Source organism: Lissotriton vulgaris, chromosome 10 (genome assembly GCF_964263255.1).
Source record: "Lissotriton vulgaris chromosome 10, aLisVul1.2, whole genome shotgun sequence".
Taxonomy (NCBI): Eukaryota; Metazoa; Chordata; class Amphibia; order Caudata; family Salamandridae; genus Lissotriton; species Lissotriton vulgaris.
The window spans coordinates 301,005,078-301,026,228 of NC_141698.1; the positions used below are offsets into that span (position 1 = coordinate 301,005,078).

General features: G+C 45.9%; 1 protein-coding gene across 1 annotated transcript in view; it reads left to right on the plus strand.

Annotated features, from left to right (window-relative positions):
* Positions 1 to 21,151, plus strand: part of LOC147685162 (uncharacterized) — a 164,809-nt gene that overhangs the window by 137,036 nt on the left and 6,622 nt on the right. Inside the window, exons 7-8 of the mRNA XM_086939765.1 lie at positions 4,940 to 5,067; positions 10,912 to 11,041. Coding sequence (XP_086795891.1) covers positions 4,940 to 5,067; positions 10,912 to 11,041 — 258 coding nt within the window. The remainder of the gene's footprint in view (positions 1 to 4,939; positions 5,068 to 10,911; positions 11,042 to 21,151) is intronic.

The following is a 21,151-nucleotide window of genomic DNA, read 5'->3' on the forward strand; positions in this document are numbered from 1 at the left end:
TTGCTTGAAGCTCAAATGGATCAAAAGTCACAAAAAAACATGGTGACGTGTTTGCGCACATTGGAAGCCCTTTTCAAAGGGTAACTGGCCAACTTTCAGTGGCTTATTTCTGTATTTGGCTGTTAAATTGGTACTAACGAGGTGAAATCTTTGCCCAGACAGTACTACCAAGTAAAAAAAAAAAAAAAAAAATTAACTTATACTAGTTAAAAATGTGCCGCATTATACTGCATAATTTGTCTTAGGTGCTCCCCTGACAGATAATTCCATTGGTCCTGATCACATACTCAATCATTGTGTGGCCACCTATGTTATACAGTGTTTATTACAATTTTAGAATAATACCCTATATATTCACATTGCTTTCTGTTACATGCTGGGACCGTAAAACTACATAAATACATATGTCACGATCAAGCACTGCACCATCCTGGATTCAATTTTGTGACTCTGTTCTCATGAAGACATCTTCGGGGATCACATTAACCAAGTTTCATAATGTGAAGATGTGTGTGTCCCTTCAATTAGTTTTAATGTGCATTTATTTAACACCTCTTCACTTGTAGGCGTGAGCATTATTTTAAGTGCAGTTGCCGAACGTGTACATACAACAAAATACTTATAAAATATTGTGCTGTTTTTAGCAAAGCTGTTGACTTTGCCACCCCAAGGTTCAGGATCACAGCTGCCATACTTTTCATGACACGTCAAGTGTCATGTAAATGAAGACAGCCTGGAAACGCAAAAAAAACGAAAAGTTGCTCTTCCAGGCCATCTTTATTCTTAAGTACTTGGGGCCTTATTTATGAAGGTCTTGCGCGACTTTTACGTGACTTTTAAAATGGGAAAAAGACACGCACCGGTGGCGCAAGGCCTTCATAAATAAGGCCCTTAAAGCGGCATTTGAGCCCTCCTGGGACTGCAGCCACGGACCCACAGTTTGAAGATCTCCGCCCTAAGGCCAGGGCGGGAGCTCCCACCACATGCTGTGAATGCTGGGTTTGGCCCATTGTCATTCTATATGTGACAATGGGCCGCGATAATCTGTGCTGGGCTGCACAGAGGCTGCAGCAGCCTCTCAAATTACGATCAGGAGAGCCAGTCCGAACACTGGTGGGGGTAAAAAAATGGCTCACATCAAGCCTCGGGCCAAGGCTCATGTTTGGGTGGGCCAGGCTCATGTTTGGGTGGGCCTGGCCCACCCGGCCCACCCTCTAGAACCGGGCCTGATGAGATCCCAAATAAACTCACAGCTAGGGGCCAAGAGTGGTACAGTCCCGAATTTCTCACACACCACTGGCGTGCTTCAGCATTAACTGTGTCCGAGCAGTAAGTAAAAATCGGTGAAACAGACAACAGAACCCCCAAAGCTAAGGGCTCTCTCCCTCTCGGTAGTACACCTCTTCTGCCGAAGTGCCAAAGACGGCGAGGGAGGAAAGGACTCCCCCCCACACGAGCCACAAGTTACCTGCCTCCGTTTTCAAAGTCCTCCTCCGAACATGTTACCGAAAAGCTTTTCCCCGTTTCTTTCTCCGTGTTGTTCGTGGAGGCTAAGGCGAGGCGAAGCGGCAGCAACTGCAGGCGAGTGAGGAAACGGAATGGAGCGGAGTGCAGCTAGAGGCGGAATCAGAGGCAGAGTCGGCAGAATCAGCTGACACCATCAGCGTAGCTCCCGCACGCCGCACATCTCAGGGGCTCCGCCTGCGGCCTTTAGCTTCCGACCGCCATGTTCCCCCAACAATTCAAAATGATGTTAAATAATTCAAGTGACAGACAGTTCGTAGGCCTATAGGATATTTCTAATGGGTAGAAATCTGCTTTAAGTATATAATTGAGTATTCAGTGTGTTCATTTTATTGAATGTGAAAAATTCAGTCAGTGCTTTGGGTGACAGTGGAGGAACTGCACAGTGCTCAAGTGATCATATTGTCTGAGAAATTCTGTGTAGTTTAGTGAAGCTGACAAATAGAGGAAAGAAAAGTGTTGTAGAGGGAAAAGAGATTGTGAGCCAGATGTAAAAGATGAAGGAATTACTGTGTGAAATATTTTTCATTACAAATAGGCATTCCTATGCAACCACCCAAGGGTTTTAACTCTGAACCCTATTTACTTAAAAAAGTAGACAAGGTTTAGCATAAGAAATAATGCCCATTTCAGATAGATGCCATGAAGGAGAAACGATTTTTTTCTCCTTTATTTTTCATACAAAGTGGCAAAATATTTGAAGTTAGTCAGAGCATAGTATTTTGTACTGGAACAGTATCCTTCCAGTACAAAACCTATGCAAGACTTATGGAGACACCATTGAACTATGGTGCAAAGGTGTGTCCATGGCACACGGCCACACATTTCTGTGCCGGCTTTAGGGAGAGGGTAGGAGAGTGCCATATTTCGGTAAATATGTCGCTGTCCAGCTCTCTCCTCACACAGCGCAGCACGGCATTTGCGGCTGCTACACTGCGCTATGTGAGAAACTGCTAAATGTGGCCCAGAGTCCTTTGCATGTGATGCTGTCATGGCTTGTAAACAATTTGCCATATATAGTTCAGCTGTTTGATGAGGGTATAGGATTCTTGCAAAGCATCTTGAATCTGGCCATCATAACTAAACAGTTTTATAATAGAACGTATGATTGCACACACTTTAGACCAAACTTTGTGGCTCCAAGTTCTATTTAGAAATATGTCAGAGAGCAATTACCACTGGTCTAGGACATGTATGGTCATGTATGTCTGTATGGACATGTGGCATTCTACTCTGCAGATGCAAGACTGGTTTATTTAAAAACCCTTCTCTGGCTTTCAGGATCATTCAGGTCCTGATTTAGAATTTGGCGGACATGTCCTCCGTCACAAATGTGAGAGATTTTCTTCTCACATTATTACAAGTGCACTGCATCTTAACGCACTTGCAATACAGTGGACGGGATACTTTTCATGACAGAGTACACGTCAAACTCTGAAGCAGGCCATTAGTCACCAGGGGCCTCATTTATGAGAAATGACGCATCACTGCGTGAAAGCAGCGATGCGTCACTTCTCAGTGCGCACTCCTTGCGACATGATTGATGCGTCATATTTATAATATGACGCATCATGTCGCAAGAAGTTACAGATACGTCAGTATTTCTGACGTATCTGTAAGCGCAAAAGTGACGCATTCCTGGAGTGTGTCACAAAAGTGACACAACTCCAGCAATGCGTTGTTTCACATGGGGCAAGCCCCATGTGAAAGGGCCTGCGACAGTCTTACGTCTGCTGCGAGGCAGGCACAAGTATTTGACGCAACGGCGTCCTAGAAGTGATGCAGTGAAATCTCATAGATTTCACTGCGTCACTTCTACTAGGCTTTTTGCGGGGGAACTCCCCCCCTGCATACATTATACCTGACGCAGGTATAATGTAGCACAGGGGTTTACAAAGTGACACATCCGCTTAGAAACGTCACTTTGTAAATAGTGCGCAATAGGAGGCATGTTGTACACTGCCGATGCGTCATAAAAAGTGACACATCGGAAGCGCAAAACTGACGCAAGGCCTCATAAATGAGGCCCCAGATTTAATAGCAGGCACAAAAAATATTTGTGCCAGGTATCAGGTGTATTATTGATAGGGTATGTTGCAAAAAATGGAGACTGTATTCTTCTATTGTCTATTTCAAAGGCAAATATACATGTGTAAATGTACTCGTGAAAATCTACTACTGCACCTAGGTTGAAATCTACACTCTTTTGATACTCACCCTTTCGGAGCATAGACCTACATTGCTCGCCCCCGTGCGCCGCTTCCTACAACAGTATTTCCAACTGAAAAGTTACTACTAATAACTTTTCATAGGTGACATTTATCGAGAGCATGGCAGATGCCTCCCTATGGGAAAGTTTAGTGAAAAATAATAAAGTGTATTATTCTTACAACAAAATATTACAATTATTTTAATATAAAATATAGGTGTAAAGTAATTTCAAAAGTGGATTATAAACCCAGAACTAATCAAATGCAATGTTACAGCACATGAACTATTTAAGTTAACTGTGCATTAAATAATGACCCAATTCAAAATGAATGTCCCTCCCCAAACCCCTGCTTACATTTCCCTAAACCAATCAAATTCTGTAGTAAATATTCCCAATATGCCTGCCACTAGCCGATGTACCTTCCGCATGTTTTAATAAAACATAGGCATATGAGGGCACAGATCTCTTCACCGAAAACATGGGATAGGTGTTGGTGGCAATCTCTGCCAGTAGGTTAGTGATTAGCATTTTGTAGTATATTATGATTCAATAGTACTGCTTTAGAACAACTTCACATCCTGCAAAATACAGTTTGTGAAAAGGGCCCCCAGAGTTTCTGCACCTTTTTGGGTGTACTGATCCCTATTTTTACTTAACTTTTTGCACTCATCTTTACCACTGAGAAAAGCTTATGATAGCAACATTTGCAAGATATGAGTGGAGGCAAAGTGCAAAAAAGTCAATGGGCAAAAATTGGTGCTTCAACTGTTTGTGCCTGTATTTACGCTACATGACTGTGATTTGAAAAGGGGAATCTACCGGGACATACAAGTAACCCTGCCAAGTGCTGTGAGAAGGCGAAATCTGGGCAACCTGCTCTATACAAGTACGAAATAAATGATACATCAATAGGTGTCATCTACTGAATTCTGATAAACTACTTTCCGTCTTCACTTTAGTATTTTTATTCTGAGAGGTATATTTCCTATGCTTGACAGCCACGCCAATCTAAAGTTCTCAATTTCTGTTTTGAGAATACTGTCTAAATCTTAGCAAAACTTTCTAGAAATCAAAATAACTTCACATGGTACCGCTTCTAGGAATTATAAATAGCATTTTTGTTGCAGACTTTGTCCCCTCAGGATGCCTTGTCTCAAACTGTTTTTTCCACATCATTTCCTTCTCATTCCTTTTCCTCCCCAGGAGCGAAAGACTGCAAAGAGCTTCTCGGAAAAGAAATAATTCTGAGTGGCTTGTACACCATCTACCCAAAGGGATGCCAGCCTCTGACGGTGTTCTGTGACATGGATACAGATGGAGGAGGCTGGATTGTAAGTGTCTTCTGTACAGACCATAAAACCTATACCCTTCAAAGACTCATGTTTGTGGTGACATCAGACTTGTCATGGCCAGTCTAGTAACAGAGAGCCTGTGGCTGAAATGTATTCAGCTCTGGGAATAACACAGACTGAGCTTTACAAAAGAATGACTAACCCGACTTGCAATATTGCATCTAAAAACTTTTTGTATTCATGTTTTGGATTCCAATGGGTGCAGAATCTTTGTTTTGGCAAAAAGACATGTTTTTCTCCATGGTTCCTGTGATCTCTCATACTGTAGAACCAGTTTTGCATGTTTACTTTTGTCCTTTCAACCGTAGAACACATGGGGGTCTATTATAATAATTGTGGGCTGATCACCCCCGCCAGTATGGCGATCCACCTGCCATTATATTCCACCCACCTCCCATTTCCCCAGCCATATTACGATGGTGGGGGGGACCCCGGTGAATGGAAAGACTGTCCGCCGGTTTTCCGCCAGTCAACGAGTCGACCGGGTGGAAAAGGGGCTGGATATGGTGGCGGTGTCTGCAAGACACCGCCATCCATATTACAAGTCAGGCGGAGTAGTGGCTTTCCATGGCAGCATAGTCGACATGGAAAAGCATGCGGTGCCTGGATGTGGGGGCCCGCTGCAGGCCCCCGGGGTGTTTGGGGGGTGGGGGTGCACATGGGGGTACCTATTGTACCCCCATGCATTTGCATGCACAACGTGGAAGGCACCGTGCTGTACCTGCCACGTTGTGCATGCAAATGCACAAATGCCTTTTTTACATCGCTGCGGGTGCTGCTGAAAGCATCGCCCGCCGCAATGTAAAAAATAATGGATGCGCCCGCCTTTATGGCGGGGGCATCCTAATTAGTATCACGGGACCGCCGCACATATGGCGGGGGGTCCCTCTGGCTGGTGCGGAAAGAGCCCACCATCGTAATAGACCCCTTGGGCCTATTGCCACAAAATAGTTCTTACAGATTCAAGGCTACTCGCTGCCCAATATGTCGCCATTCACTATCCGTATATTACTATGGGCTCGGAAACAAGCTGCATGGTACTGGAATAATGGTCAAATCGATTTACCATTGGAGTGTGGTAAATCTGGACCAGTAATTAGTGGTTAAACACAATGCAATTGAGAATTACTGGACCGATTTTAAAGCCGTAAAACAACATGGGATGCACAATGTTATGTATTAACGCATACATTTGCCACCTGCTTTGAGCAGGTGTTACATGTATGTGAGAGCCTGTGGGTGTGGTGGTAATAAGAGAGGGTCATAAGGGAGTAGGGACGGGGAAGGTGTTTTTCTGGTAGGGGAAGGGGAGCAAACAATGTGGAACAAGGTGTGGCTGCTGGAGCCAAAGCCTCATGCATTTTTTCCGTCTGACTTACCGTCCAGAGACATTAGCTATCACAATTAGAAAAACTGGGTTTGGCAAAACCTACCCACTGTAAATCAGATAGACAAGAATTCCATGGCTAATTTTAGAATCAGAGCCTATAAATCCTACTCCAACACTTTTCTGCACAATGGAGAAAATCGAAAACTGTGAACACACTTTTTAAATGATTATATTTCATATGCAAATTCACATTAGGGTAACATTGATAAACAAAAAGTCCTTTCCATAAACAACAGTCGATGCCTGTAGGCAGCAATAGATGTTTTTAGGGATAATTTGATGGCATTTCGACGATTTCAGGCATTTTTTACACATGGAATTAATATAAAAAAAACTGAAATAGGATTCTGAGCATTTTCAACATGTATGAATAATCGATATGAAAAAAATACATATTGTCATGTGAGTCATTAGCTGTGTTTTTGTTATTTATTATTTGATTAATAATTTATGTTACACCAACGCCCTTCCCCTCTAAAGTATATTGTTGTACTACATAAAAAAGACAACATACTGTGCAGGCTCTGTTAAGAGAGACTGTTGTTTTTTCAGTGCAGGATGCGCTAGGGAAGAACTGGGAACTCGTGCAGATTTCAAGAAGAATTATAAAATGCGCATTTACATTGTTAACCCAGAAAGATCCAGGAAACCTATCATGTCTCTACTCATGTAGCCTTTTTACTGCCTAAAACAATGGGAGGAAATACTGTACAAACAAAGGTGGAAAACATTGCCATAACTTTGACACGCCTTAATTGGCAGCTTTATTCACTGCATGAGGGTCTTCAGATTGCTCAAAGCCATAAGTGGGAACATTGCCTAATGACCACAGGATTCTCTATGAATTAATGGCCTCCAATGTGTTAATACGTTTATAAAAAGTACGTTTTTAAAAGATTCTCTTTAAAAGTACATTTCTTCCTCAAATCAAAATTTAGTGTAATCGATATATTTTATGTTCAATCTTGACTAAACAAGTTCAAAGAGGATTGCCTAAATGTATACCATAAATTTAAAAAAAAGTTTTGAAGAAAAAATTAAGGAGATGGAAGATTTGGGCAAAATCATGAAGAGAGATGAAGCTTCCTCGGATCAGACAACCTAGACTAAAGGCAACCTACTTAGGGCCACAAGGGGACTTCCTATGCCAGAAAATCTTGCTTCAGAAAGAGGACTTTGATAGCGGGGTGGAGGTTGGCAAAGGGACAAGATATGGTGCCAGAGGAGAGGATTGCGAACGTGGAATATGGACAGCAGTGATGGTCGATAAACCCAAACTTTACCTAAGTGACCCTGTTTTACACACATATCTCATTAATAACACAATCAATGAAAAACAAATGTGCTGTTTACTATGGCAGCAAACTAAGAGGCGATAAACTTGTAAATGGATTGGGATACCATTTCTGAGCAAAGAAGCATGTATCCAAAAAGAGAGGAAGATTTGTCTATCTTAATGTAGTAAATATTGTATTGCCAAGTGAGTTTGTAGAGGTTGCCCAAATAAGTTAAAAGATAAGTATGAAACAGTTGGAAACTGCTGAGAGGGTCCTTGTGAGTGCTCTAGCTAAACAATACACCTGTTTCTTAAATCTCTTGAACCTTTCACTTTCCATTTAGTATCAAGGTTAAAAATAGTCTTTGCCAGGAAGGTAATTCATCTTGAAGATGGACCTCTTTTTACACTCAACTAGTTGTCTTGTTACATCATTTTATGTCCCTGCTCAACAAACTCCCTCACCATTAATGTAGGCCTGTCCATGCCACAACAAATGCAACAAACAAACAAACACCTTTAATTGCAGAGTTACTTAAAACCATTGCAATACATACAAAATAAAACCATATTTAAAATATTCGTACTCCATCTTAAGAGTCATGGTGTTAAAGATCTAAAATGCTTTTGTATCTTTACAGTTTTAAAATACTGGTGTGGCGGTGCCGTTGCAACCTGTGAGAAAAATACGGTCTGCTGTGACAATTAGTCGTCCCTTTTGTAAAATGTTCCCCAGAGATCCAATACCCTGTCGATTAAGAGTCAGTTTGGCATTTTTGCTCGAAGCGCTTCAATGAATCTGACTAGCCTAGTTTTCAATTGTGGTGATGCAGGATCAAAACATACCAAAACTGCTCCTCTCCTTGTCTGAATCCCTCTTTGGTTAAAGGGAGTTTTTAGCAGCTGCCTACTTTCTTGAAGCCTCTCCGTACAAGTGCAGATAGTATGTATGATGTCTCCCTGGACATTTTTGCACAGGCTGCATAGTGTGAAGGTCTGCACCCTTTTCCAGGTAGGGAGCGGCTGTGTAGTTGGTAACACACCCAGCCGGAGCTTTAGGAATTTTAATTTAAGTACTTTTGAGTATCCCAAGTAAAAATATTGTTGTGGGGCTAGGATCTTATATGAATTCAGGGTCATCCAAGGGTGTGCTCTGACAGAAAAAGTTGCATGGTCCTCCAGCAATGAGTGTGTTTTCAGCACCTTCCACACCGTTTTTTTGAACACTGCATGGGGGCAGTGTGTGTCCCATAAGGGCGAAAGGCCTGTAATTGTCAGTGCCTCCTGAAGGTATAGACTTGCAGGCGAATTCTCCCTCTGTTGAATATCTTGCCACGGGAGATGATTTAATGTGTTGCGGTTTGATGTCCTGATCTTGTGCCAGCAGTTGATGAATGCTCCGTAGCTGGCCCAGGTTTGTTCTATCAGGCCAAACTCCAGTCGAATTTGCGCCGGTGAAGTATAGGACGGGAGGATGAACATCATTCTATATACTTTTACAAGTGTTTTGTCAAGAAGATTGCTGACTCCCCCTCGCAGTGCTTCAGTACCGTAGGTAATAGAAGGTAGAATTTTAGCCCGGGCTACCATTAAGAGAGGGCTCAGGGTGGGGACAAGTAGTTTAGCTGATAAACCTTTCATGGACAGTGCAAGGATCATCCCTTTCCATTTAATCTCCTCTTGCTGACGGCTGAATGATACTTCTTTGTCTATATAGACTCCCAAATACTTGTAAGCCTCTGCTGTTTCAATGTATTTGTCACCCAGATGTTGCAAGCCGACTGCCGTGTAGCTGAGTAGGACTACGTCTTCCACGTAAAGTAAATTGGATAGTGACGAGCCCCTAATCTGGGTGCATGCGATTTGCAGTTATTAAGTACCAGAGTTAAGTTCGCCATAAATAGGTTGAATAACATGGGGGCCAGCACGCAGCCCTGTTTAAGGCCTTTGGATGTTTTGACTTTTCTTGAGAGATGCGTCCCTGAGCCCAATTTGACTTGAACCCAGGTGTCGGTATGTAGGAGCATATTCATTTATAGAAGGGTATTAGGGGTTGCCCCATCTGGCTAACTTAGTCCACAGTTTGGGCCTCTCCACGTTCTCAAACGTGGCATTGTTGTCAATCAAACAGACATGCAACTGAGTTTTTCTAATTTTTGCCATGTCCATTATCAGTGACATTGCCATGATGTTAGATATTGTGCCAGAGTTTTTTCGGAATTCGCTCTTGTTTGGCGGGGTTATTGCGTTGTTTTCTGCCCAGATTGTCAATTCCCCCAGCAGTGTTCCTGCAAATTATTTGGCTTCATTGTTGATCAGGGCTACTAACCGATAATTGTCGGATAAGACCTGCTGCCGCTTTTGTGAATTGGAATGATTGTCGAACCTTTCCATGATTCAGGAAATTATGCTCAAATGTCTTAGTTCCAGGAATAGTGGATGGAGTACTTCTGCCCAATCATCCGGATTTTCTTTAAATACTGCTGGTGGCATTCCATTCGGACCCGGCGCTCCCTCTTTTTTTCCCTTCCCGTTTTTTTTTTTGATTGAAAGCTGTTCAGTGGCAGGTGAGCATTCGTCCCTGTGTTTCTTTCCTCCGGCAGGTTGGGAAGTGCTAATAGCGCTTCGACGTGATGCCGCGGCGGAGCTTTCAGTAAGGGAGCTGCCTCTTTCCCTGCTCCAATTGATAGTGTCTGGGCCGATTAAGTGATTTGGCCAGAATCAGAGGATGTTGTGCCGCCGCCAAGACATGAACCCGGCTCCTCAGCCCCTGAGTCGGCAACTCTGCCCTGCACCACATCCTGTAAGGGCAACGTATGAGGAAAGGAGATAGCATCAGTGGTTCCCACCTCACAAATTAATAAACGAGAATTAAAAATATCAGCAAAATGCATATTCACTTCTGTCAAAATAATCATTCTTAAGTACTCTGAATATATTTCAATTGTCATTGTATCAGGATGCGCTGTTATTTTCTTCCACCATTTGCACAATATAGTAGTCGTAGCTAACAGTGTATGTCTAAGTCCGTGTTTAAATCTCCTGCAGGTACTTCTGAACATTTTCATTCCTTCACAAAAGTTGCACGGTACGTTAGCCTATTCAAACTTTTTTTCGAGATTCATACATTCCCCTATCTAAAACTTTCTCTTTTTAGGTTTTCCAGAGACGTTCAGATGGTTCAGTGGACTTTTTCCGCCAATGGGTGGTCTACAAGAGAGGGCTTGGGAACCAGCTGTCAGAATTCTGGTTGGGGAATGATAATATACAAACTTTAACATCGGAAGGTAAAACATTTAATTTTGTAATGTCTCATATTTTTTGTCAGTACTCAAATGTTTGCACATTAGGACTGCTTCTGGGCTTCTCTCATATTTTCCATGAAAGTGATTATATGTATTAGTATCTGTTTGTAAATAACTTCTCAGTTCTCCTTGCCTAGCATTTTAAATGCAGCCTTCAACACACTCCAAATATTTGTCAACAGTGAGTTAGTTATTTGTTTCATTATGTAATTGCACCCTACATTTTTAATTTTGGCTACCTAGATTTTTATCAATATCGATCATTCTCAGCAGGGTCGATTTTAAAGCTAGTGGGGCCTGGTACCACAATCTTTCCCCCACCCTCCCATGACCACCTCCTCAGATTCCTTTAATACAACCCAACAAAGGTGCCCCCTCATCTCTCTATAGCCCTTCTCTATCATACATTTAATTCATTTTAAAGCGCTGGTAAAAGTTGGATTTACTGATTCACTTAGCTATCAACATAAAATACTGATCTGTTCTTTGCAGCAAGCATATTAACCATCTGTGCTACTTCATGGCTAGTCAAAAATGCCACTAGACAAAACATTCATCTCTCTCTACAGTAGGAACATTAATCACAATAGCTATCTTGACATTTTTATTGCTGCCTGAAAGCTGGACAAACAATGATACTGCAGGAGGTGTTTTTAAATTGTAAGTTATTGCTAAAAACAGAGTCCCCCACACCCCTTTCCAGGTCGGCGCCCAGTGCGGCAACACGGATTGCTCTACCTTAAAACCGGCCCTGATTCTCCACTGTAATCAAATTACGAAGTAATGTTAGTTTTGACAATTGAAATAGTTACTGCAGTTTAACCACCTTTATGACCTACAACAATTTACTGGCCTAACCAGCTGGCTCTCAAAACTTCAATAGACCATGAGCATCCATGTGAGCTTTACCTAGCAGGCTCATCCTCAAATAGTTTTTCTAATGACATGTCATCTTCCACACAGTTTTCTGCTTCGTAATATATTCCTCCAAGAATCCATACCTTTCCCGAGTGGTAGAACTTCAGTTTCCATGTGAGCAGCATAATTTCCCTGTGAGCAGTAAAAACATTTTCATAAGCAGAAAATGTGATTACATATGAAGACAGGAAGCTTCTGTTTTCTAGAGGTGAATGTAACACTTTTAGGCATGTGATTGATTTCCGACCTCTCTCCAATACAGTGCTCTCTTTTGAGGCACCAGTGCTTTGCAGTTTTTGACATACTATGTCACAGTGGAAATGCCAAAAATGAAAACCATCTTTTTTTCGGTCTATCTCACTGTATTCTGCTGTTAGATACATACATTGCAACGAATTGAGTAACCTCATGCTCATTAATCTGGATTCAAATTTCATGCCTCTCAAATGTTAAGGAAGTTTCTATTTCACTTGTATTTTCCTTCATTTTTTTAGTTGATCATTATTAATTAGCTAGAGGACTGATGACGTGAATAGTGTTGCTTTGCATTGTACTCATTTATTGGGTCTGGAGTTAAGTATGGTCTTCAGTTTAAAACAAAATCTTTATAATATTTGCATTTCTTTTGGGCTTTTGTATTACCATTAACATTCTGCTAACAACCACCTCAGCACACAGTAAGTGGAGTGGGTCAGCTCACTTCAGCAATTCATTGGCTCCCCTTGCTGTGAGTGGTGACATTACCCCCAGGTCCCTCCTGACCTCGTCCCATTCCTTAAAATATGGAGATGACCATCTCCACGACAGAAAAAAAGAAAAGGAGAATGCTGGGATACCCTACCTGCTCCTTCCCACTGGGAGTACATAAGCGGTACCAGCCCAGCATGCAGCCTGTTCTTTTTTTCTGTCTCTGACAGAAAGGTTGTTGTGTGCTGTGATGTTGCTGTACCTGCACCTGCTCCTGCTGGGCTGGGGTGGCGTGCTGGTCCTTCTCTGCTCCCTCTGCCCGGCTGCCTGGCTTCGCGGGCAGGGGTGCTGTTCCTGGTGTGTCTGCCTAGCTTGCTCGGTTGCGGGGCTTCTTCCTGGCTGCTGTTCCGGATTGCCGGCCCTTTGCAGCTAGTGCACCGTCTCCCGATGGTGCTTCCGGGTCGCCTGTGCACGTCTCCCTGAGCTTGGCCGGGTGGGAGACGCGCTGCTCCTGTTGTTGGTGCCGCGGCGCTGGATATCGAATGTGGATTCTGGTGCCTGCTGGGTGTGTGGGGGCCTGGTTCGTGGTGCTGCGGCCCCCACTCCGGGTGAGTCCCGCTTTGCGGTGTTGTCTCTCTCTGTGCCCTGCGGACGTCTTCTGATGTGTGTGCTGGGCTGCTGTTGACTCACTGTCCATTTCTTCCACTTAGTCATTGCCCTGGCTCGCATTGCTGGCTGTGCTTTGCGGGGTTGTGGGGTCCGGCACTTCACTGTTAGTTGCAGGCAGCCTGGGGTTCAATTCCCTGGTGTCTCGGGTCATGGGTTCTCGATGCCGGCCACATTCACGGGTGCCGAGTCTTCTTTCCTGGTTCAGCCTCGCTCGGCGCCTTGTTTGGCCTATGCTTTCCTGCTATGTCGGCCACTGTGCCCCGCTTCTGATGGGTGTGTTTGCCTGGCTGCCACCTTTCTTCCCCAGGTATCTTCCCCTGATGTCGCGGTGGTGTGGTCTGCTCTGCCTGGCGCTGATGTCCTGGAGGGCGCCTGGGCAGTTTCTTGGGAGGCGATGAGCTGTTGGGGCGCTCCTCCTGCCCTCCTGGTGAGTACCGCGTAGCGGTCCCTGTTTCTTTCTTTTTTTGTGAGTCTTTCCTGCTGTCTTTCTTTTGCAGGTTCCTCCTGGGCCTGGTCCTTGGCTCCCTGCCTGTGACCGGTGTGGGTATTGCCTTGGTCTCGGCGGGGCGAACTTCTCTGCCCGGCGCTGGTGTTCTGGTGGGTGCCTGGCCTGTCTGTTGGGGGTGGGTGGGGTGCTGTTGTGGCCCTCTTCCTGCCTCCCTGGTGAGTGCCGTGTATCGGCTGTTCCTGTTTCTTTCCTGTTCACTGTCCTTGTGCGCTGTGTGGCGGTTCGGGCTGTTTATGGGCGGGTTGGCCTTGCTGGACGCGGTTCCGTCTTTTGCCTGCTGTTTTCCGTGACTGTTGCTGGTGGGTGTCGTCCTCTGGGCGTCTCCCTGCCGGTTGAGTGGGGTGTGTGCTGTTTTCCTGCACTGTTTCATCCGCTCGTGTACGCAGGTCGCTTGGTCTCCTGTGCTGCCTTGGCTCTTCTGCTGCTGGGGTTGCTGTTGCGTGCTTGCTGCCTTGGTTTGCCTTCCCCGTGCCTCCTCGGCGGATTGTGTTCTGTTGGTCGGGGCGGTGGGCTGGTGGTGCGTTCTTCCTGCCACCTTGGAGTCCTTTTTTCCTCCTCTGGAATTCAGGTTTGGTGGGGTTCTGGGGTGTTTCTCCGGTGGTGGGGGCCCCCTGCTTCGTTAGGGTTGGCCCCCTCCTTTTGGCTCTCTCGGGGGTTCTCCGACCTGACTTTTTTGCTGGGGGGGTCCCCTGTTGCTCGGGCCCCCCAGCTCTGAGGTTGCTCCGCCCCTGGTGGGTGCGCTTATGCCCTTGGTGGGGTGTGCGTTCCCCCGTTTTTTCCTTTGGGGTTGAGCTGTTCTCGCTTCCCTGTGTCCCTGTGTTCTTTGCGTTCCGGGGACGCTTCTGTTTTCTCCTGTGTGCCTTTGGCGTGCCCCTTGGGTTAGCTTCCCCTTGTGCCTTGAATTGGGCTTTTTCTTCCTGTTCCCCTGGCCTGGTTGCTGTTTTGGGGGTTCCGGTTGGGCCTTGTGGGCTCGTGTTCTGTCCTTTTCCTGCTGCTGCGGCTCCCTGTGCCTTCTGGTTCCGGGGTTCTTGACGGATTTCTTTGCTGTTTGCGTCTGGCCTCTCCTTCTGGTGCTTGCCGCTTGGAGTGGGTCGTTTGCCGCTTGTGCTGTGCTCTGCGGCTGTATTTCCCTGTGGCTTTGGCTTCTGGTCTTCCTGCTGCCTGGCCGCCCCTGGTGGGGTGTCTTCCTGCTGGGCCTTAGCTCGCTTTCTGCGGCGTTCTGACCTTTTGGTTCCTGGCGTTCCTGTGGGTTCGGTCCTGGTGCGTACCTGTCGGGTTCCTGGGGTGTCCGCTGCTGGTCACATCTTGCTTCCTCTCGGGTGCTTTGCTTGGGCCCTGCTTGGGCCTTCTGGCTTTGGGCGGGTTCCTGTGTCCTCCCCTTGTTCCTTATTGGGGGGGGGGCTGTTCGGCCCTTCCTCTGTCCTGGTGGCGCCTTGTCCTGGTTCGGATTGGCTGGTGGGTCCTGTTGTTGTGGGATTTGTTTCTCGCCTTCTGCCTGGTGGGGTTTGGTTTCCTGTTGAGGTTTCCTTCTCCCCTCTTGTTTCTCTGACAGGTGCTTGGGTTTTGGGGCTTTGCTTCGCTGGCCGATGTTGCCTCCGGTGATGGCTGGGTCGTTGGCTCTGCCTTGGGTTGGCACTAGTTCTTCGTGTGCCTGGCTCCTGTGCCCCGCCCTGTCTGCCGGTCCAGGCTGGGCTGTGCCCTTTCCCTGCTGGTGGGTTTTGGGTCTCAGTTTTCCCAGGTGTGTGGCCTCTCTGTGCCTTCCTTTTGCCCCTTGGTTCCTGCCCTTCTGTTGGTTCGTGAAGGGTGGGTGCCTGTCCGGGTGCCGGCCTGCCTGCCTGTGGTTTTAGCTGTTGGGCGCTTCTTGCTCCCTTCGGGTGCTTTTGCTTGCCCTGTGCTCGGGGTTTCTGCCTTCTGGTGGTGTCTCCCCCTGGTTTCCGGGGGGGGGGGGGGGGGGGGGGGGTTGGGTTTGTTGTGCCCTTCCTCCGTGCTGGTGGGCCTTGGCCTTTTTGGTGGTGTTAGCTCTGGTTTTTTCTTGCCTGATGCCCTGTTTCCCCTCTTGTGCCCTGCCCTGTTGGCCGTGCTTTTTCGTTCCTTGTGGGGCTTGGGTGTCTGCCTCCCCTGGTGTGTGGCCGTGCTTCTGCTTCCCACCCGTCTCGTTCTGCCTTGGGTTGCGGTTGGCTTTGCTTCGGGTTTGGGGCTTTGGGGGGGCCTGGCGTTGGCCCTGTGCCCCCGTGCGGGCTGTTTTCGGCCTGTGCCCTTTGCTCTCTTGTTGGTGCTGGGGTGTCCCTTCCCGCTCCCTTGTTGAGTGGTGCGCCTTGGGCTTCTTAGGGCTCCCCTCCTTTGCTTTCGGTGCCGGGTTTTTTTCCCCGTGTGCTCTGGGGGCCGGGGCTCTGCATCTGTTGGTTTTGCCTTTCGGTCCCTGTTTTGGCATCCTGTTCGCTTTGCGTTTGGGTCACTGGTGCGCCTCTTGGTTTACTTCTGTTCGGCTTTGTGCTGTGGGGCCCTTCTTTGCTTCGGGTCCTTTTTAGGGTCCCTGCTGGGGACCTTTCCTGGCTGCTCCTTCTCTTGGGCTTTGTCGCGGTCCTGGGTTGGTCTTCGGTCCTTTCTGGGTCCGCTCCCTTCCGTTGGCTGTGGCGCTGGGTCCGTTGTGTGGGCTCTGGGCTTCCTTCCTCTGGTTCTCCGTTCTCGGGGAGGTCTGGCTGTGGTTGGCCGTTGTGCCTTTTCCTGTGCCACTTCCTGGTTGGGGGTTCCTTTTTGCCTAACCTTCCTGGTCCTGGTGGTGCGGTGTTGTGTGCCTCCTGGCTGGCTGGCCTGCCTGTTCTGCGGCTGGTTTCTTGGGGTTGGGCTGTGGGCCTTGTTGTTGGCCTTCTGCCTTTGGGGTTTCACCTTCGGTGGTTCCGTTGTGTCTCCCTTTTTTCCTCCTGGGGGTCGGTTCCTCCTTTCCGGTTCTGGGGTTTTGGTTTCTCTGGTTCCGTGTGGGCATTTGTTATCTTTCTTGACTGCGGCCTGGTTTTTGCCGGGTCTGTTTTTGGGTTGGGCTTTTTGCTCTCCCTGACCTCTGTTGTGGGGGTTGCTGGTTTTTTGTCCGGGTGCCTCCTGCTTTGGGGGTTTGCCCCGGTCTTGGTCGTTTCTGGGCCATTCTTCTCCCGGTTGGTGGCCTTTTGGGTGCTGCTGCTCTTCGGTCTCTCTGCGGGGGTTGGCATTTGGTCGGTCCTGCCCTGTGGCCTGGTTCCTCTGTGATTTCCTGTTGCTGCCCTCTTTTCGGTTCCCCTGCTGTGTTGGGGTCGTCCCTCTGCTTTGTTCCTTCCTGTTGGGCTGGGTTGGCCTGTTGGTCCCTGGTTGTTTGGCGGCCTGGGTCCGGGGGTTTTCCCTTGGGGGTTTCTCGCTGGTTGGTTGCCCTTTCCTGGCTTGCCCTTTGATGGGGCGCGCGCGCTTCTCCTGGGCTTCCTTTGGTCATGGGGGGTCCTTGGCTTTGGCCCTCTGCTTGCTCCCTTGGGGGCTTGGCTTTGCTTCTGTGCCTCCCTTCTGGCTTGCCTGGTTGGTGGTTCTTGTTTGCGTGGCTGTCCCCTTCTGACCTTTGGGTCTTGGTTCGGGCCTGTGGGGCGCTGTGTTTTGGTCTGGTGCCCTAGTTGTTGGTGGGGTTCCGGAAGACCGCGTTCTCTGCTTTGGTATTCTAAATATTTTAAGGAATGGGACGAGGTCAGGAGGGACCTGGGGGTAATGTCCTATTACTTACCGGTAATTTTCATTACTCCTGGTCCCATTGACCTCGTCCCATTCCTTACTTCCCTCCCTCCCTCCCTTGCGGCCGGCCTTCTTGTTGTTGGCTTGGTTTTTTCAGGCTGCATGCTGGGCTTGTACCGCTTATGTACTCCCAGTGGGAGGGAGCAGGTAGGGTATCCCAGCATGCTCCTTTTCTTTTTTTCTGTCGTCGAGATGGTCATCTCCATATTTTAAGGAATGGGACGAAGTCAACGGGACCAGGAGTAATGAAGATTACCGGTAAGTAATAGGACATTTAGCCCATGCAGAGAGCACACATTTCCTTTGTTTAACATGGGCACTTGGGCCAATGCTCTCTCCTGGTTTTTTTAACTAGCCATTTTTTCTAAAACATTGTTTTAAATGTATTTATTTATTTTCATTAAATAGAGATCAGCATTTTCCCTGACATTGTTACTAAGTTCTGATTGCTGCTTGCGGTGTGCTGATTCCCGAGAGGGCAATGCTTATGGTTGCTCACTCTAAATGCTCTTTAAAACCATTTAAAGATGGTTTCTCATACATGTGGACATATGTACATGCCAGGGCTGCCGTCTTGGAATTGTATTGGTTCTACTTCTTCAAAAAACATTCAAAGTTGGCTGCCCATGCATGCACAGGTATGCACACTCAGGGATGTAATCTATAACTGTTTTTTTATGAATTTTGTAATTATATACATTCTAGAGAATGGTCAAAGGCACTGGAGCAGCGGGGACAATTGCATATAAATGTTCAGTTACAGGATGCCATTTTTGTGAGAAAGTGAACTGTTCATTAGAGTGGATGGTAGTCGATTACAAGTAATAATGGCACTATTCTTGTTAGGTCCAGTAATTAATTTAAATCTGAGTTCAGCCCCTGGTAGCTATGGTGTAGAACAAGGCAGTCTTAACTTAAGAAAATGTGTAAGGCATTTACAACTAACAAACCAGTTAAAAATTCAAAACCCATAACTATAAAAATCCCATTCCAATTTACAAAAATAAAGAATACTTTAATGAACAAAATGACATCAAAACAACACAAATCCAATAAGGGGAACCATAGATATTATTATTATTTTTTTAAATAGAACTAAAAAAGGCAAAGCGCAAAATGTGGGCAACTCATCGTACTAGATCGGGATAGAGGTACTTTTTAAGGCCAATTTCATTGGAGTGTGGGTCAGATAAAAGGGTTGTACTCTTCCCAGTCTAAAAATGTTTTTCACGCTTAGAAACTTTTCAAGAAGGTAGAGTTCTCACCGTAGTAGGGCTACAGATTGGATCCGAAGATCCAATCAACAACAGGTTGATGAAGGGCCAGGTCTCTGTGGAGCCATTGAGAAAGGCAGGAAAAGCTCTGAGCACAAAAAGTCAGAATTTATTCCCAGGAAGGTGCCGATGTTGATTGGCTGCTGCTTGGCGTCAGGCCCGGTAAAGATTTCTTCCTTCAGACCAAGGCTCTTTTTTGGAAGTTGGATTTCCAAAGCAGGGCAAGGCAGCATGATGGAACCAAAGAGGGTTGGACTTTGTTGGATGCTGGTCAGTGATATGCCAGCTGAATCAGATTTGTTACTGTCGAGAATAGTGTAGTAGGAGTTGCGAAGAAGTCAGGACTATTGGCGAGGCACCTCAATGGATCGTATGCAGGTTAATCCTGGTCCCACAACAGTTTTTCAGGCTGAAATCCAGCAAAACATTTCTAAGTCCCAGCTTCTCTGTTAGGCAGGAGGAGTACACTTTAACACCTGCCAAGGGTTCCAGCATTTCCACAGATCATGACACACCCCAACAGAAACCAATAGCAGGGTCCAGGACAAGTCCAGTGGAAACTGTTCAGCTGGGTTCTTCAAGAAATAACTGTGGCTTGCAGCTTTTGTGTCTCTGTAGTTTAACAGAAGGTCAGCCAAATGACCATTGGAGTCCACTGCTTAGTCCTAGGTTCAAGTGGAAGCAGGTTCAACCCTCATGGTTCTCTTCACAGATCTCAACAGCAGATGCAGTCTTTCTTCTGTCTTCTACAGGCTCAGAAGTGTTCTGAAGAGTGTGCCCAGGGATGCCCGTTTATTATTGGCACTGGCCGGTAGGTGAGGTGACATGTGGTCCCTAGTTGACCTCCTCTTTTGTAGTAGTTTGTCTGTGCCCCTCTGCAAATAAATCCCACAGAGCTCCTCTCATCCTGAATCTGACATAACAATGCCTTTCCTCCCCTGTGCAGAGCTCCTGTGCCTATCCTACAGGTGTAGCCTGGGAAATGAGCAACCCCTCCTCTGTGACACCAAAAATTGCTTGTTGGCTACTCTCTCACTGGGGTTGGTATCTTACTAGCTGGAAGGACAATAGATGGGGACGTTTAAACCTGAGCAGCAATGTAACTGGCTGTAGGCCTGCAGTCATGTTTTGCACCATCACCCCAGCGGTACAATGTGTGTTGCATTCCACTAGTGACTTTAACTTACAGGCCTTGGGTGCTCTTTGTACCATATAGTAGGGGACTTAGAGGTAAGTTAAATATGGCAATTATGAGTATAGCACATTTCAACATGTTTTAGTCAGAGCATATGCACTGGGGCCTGGTTAGTAGGGTCCCATTGCACAGCGTCACACAAAATTGCAGTATCAGTACAACAAATAAGGGTGATCATGCAAAATGAATAATTTTCTACAATCGTTGTAACTTCAACTTCTAACTGATTCTGGTGGAATCAGGGTAACTGAGACCTACCAAAAAGAGAGCAGATTCCAAATGAAGAAAGAGCATGAACATGTGTTTGGTTATGCTTTAAAGAATTTAAGGAGTCTTGGAATTGTTCTTATGGATTCAAGGACCTGTTTGCAGTGTTGATATTTTGGGACATCCAATGTCAGTCAGTCAGTTCACCTTTGCTAGTTTTGTCTCCTTGTGGCATGGAGTAATCTTTGTCAAAGAATATAAAAACATGACTGACATGGTGGTGCTGAATTGGGCTTGCATTGAAGAAATTTTTTAATCACTTTTAAAACGTAGGTTTTTGTTAATATGTGGTCAGATTTAATGCGTTACATCTACCATACTATGCATACCTGTTTTAAGTGGCAGAACCTGGAGAATGGTTACCAGCAAATCAGTCAAAATATGAAGATAAGGTGTAAGGCGATGGAGTAGTGCTGGTAGGTCGAGTTTACCGTACCTATTATCAACTTCATTTTATATCCATATGCTCACTGCTCAGGTCAGGATTTCATGTTCATTTTTAGATCTTGCCTTGATACAGCTTTAGCTGTCTTTGAAGCCTCATTAAATAAAAATGTATATCAAGTCAAGTCAAAGATTTTTATTCGGAATAAAACATCCATAAAAGTGCATTACAAGATACAATGGAAGAAAAATACAGTACAATGATATAATAACCAACAGAGACATAGTCTGACCAATTCTACAAAAATGCAGGTATATATTAAAAACAGTATGTACTATTAAAAGATTTGAATCAGTTAAAAATAGCGACAACAAAAGTAAGATCTGAACAGATATATGTACAAAATACAAATGTGCAAATTAGTGGAAATATAAAGTGCGAAGTG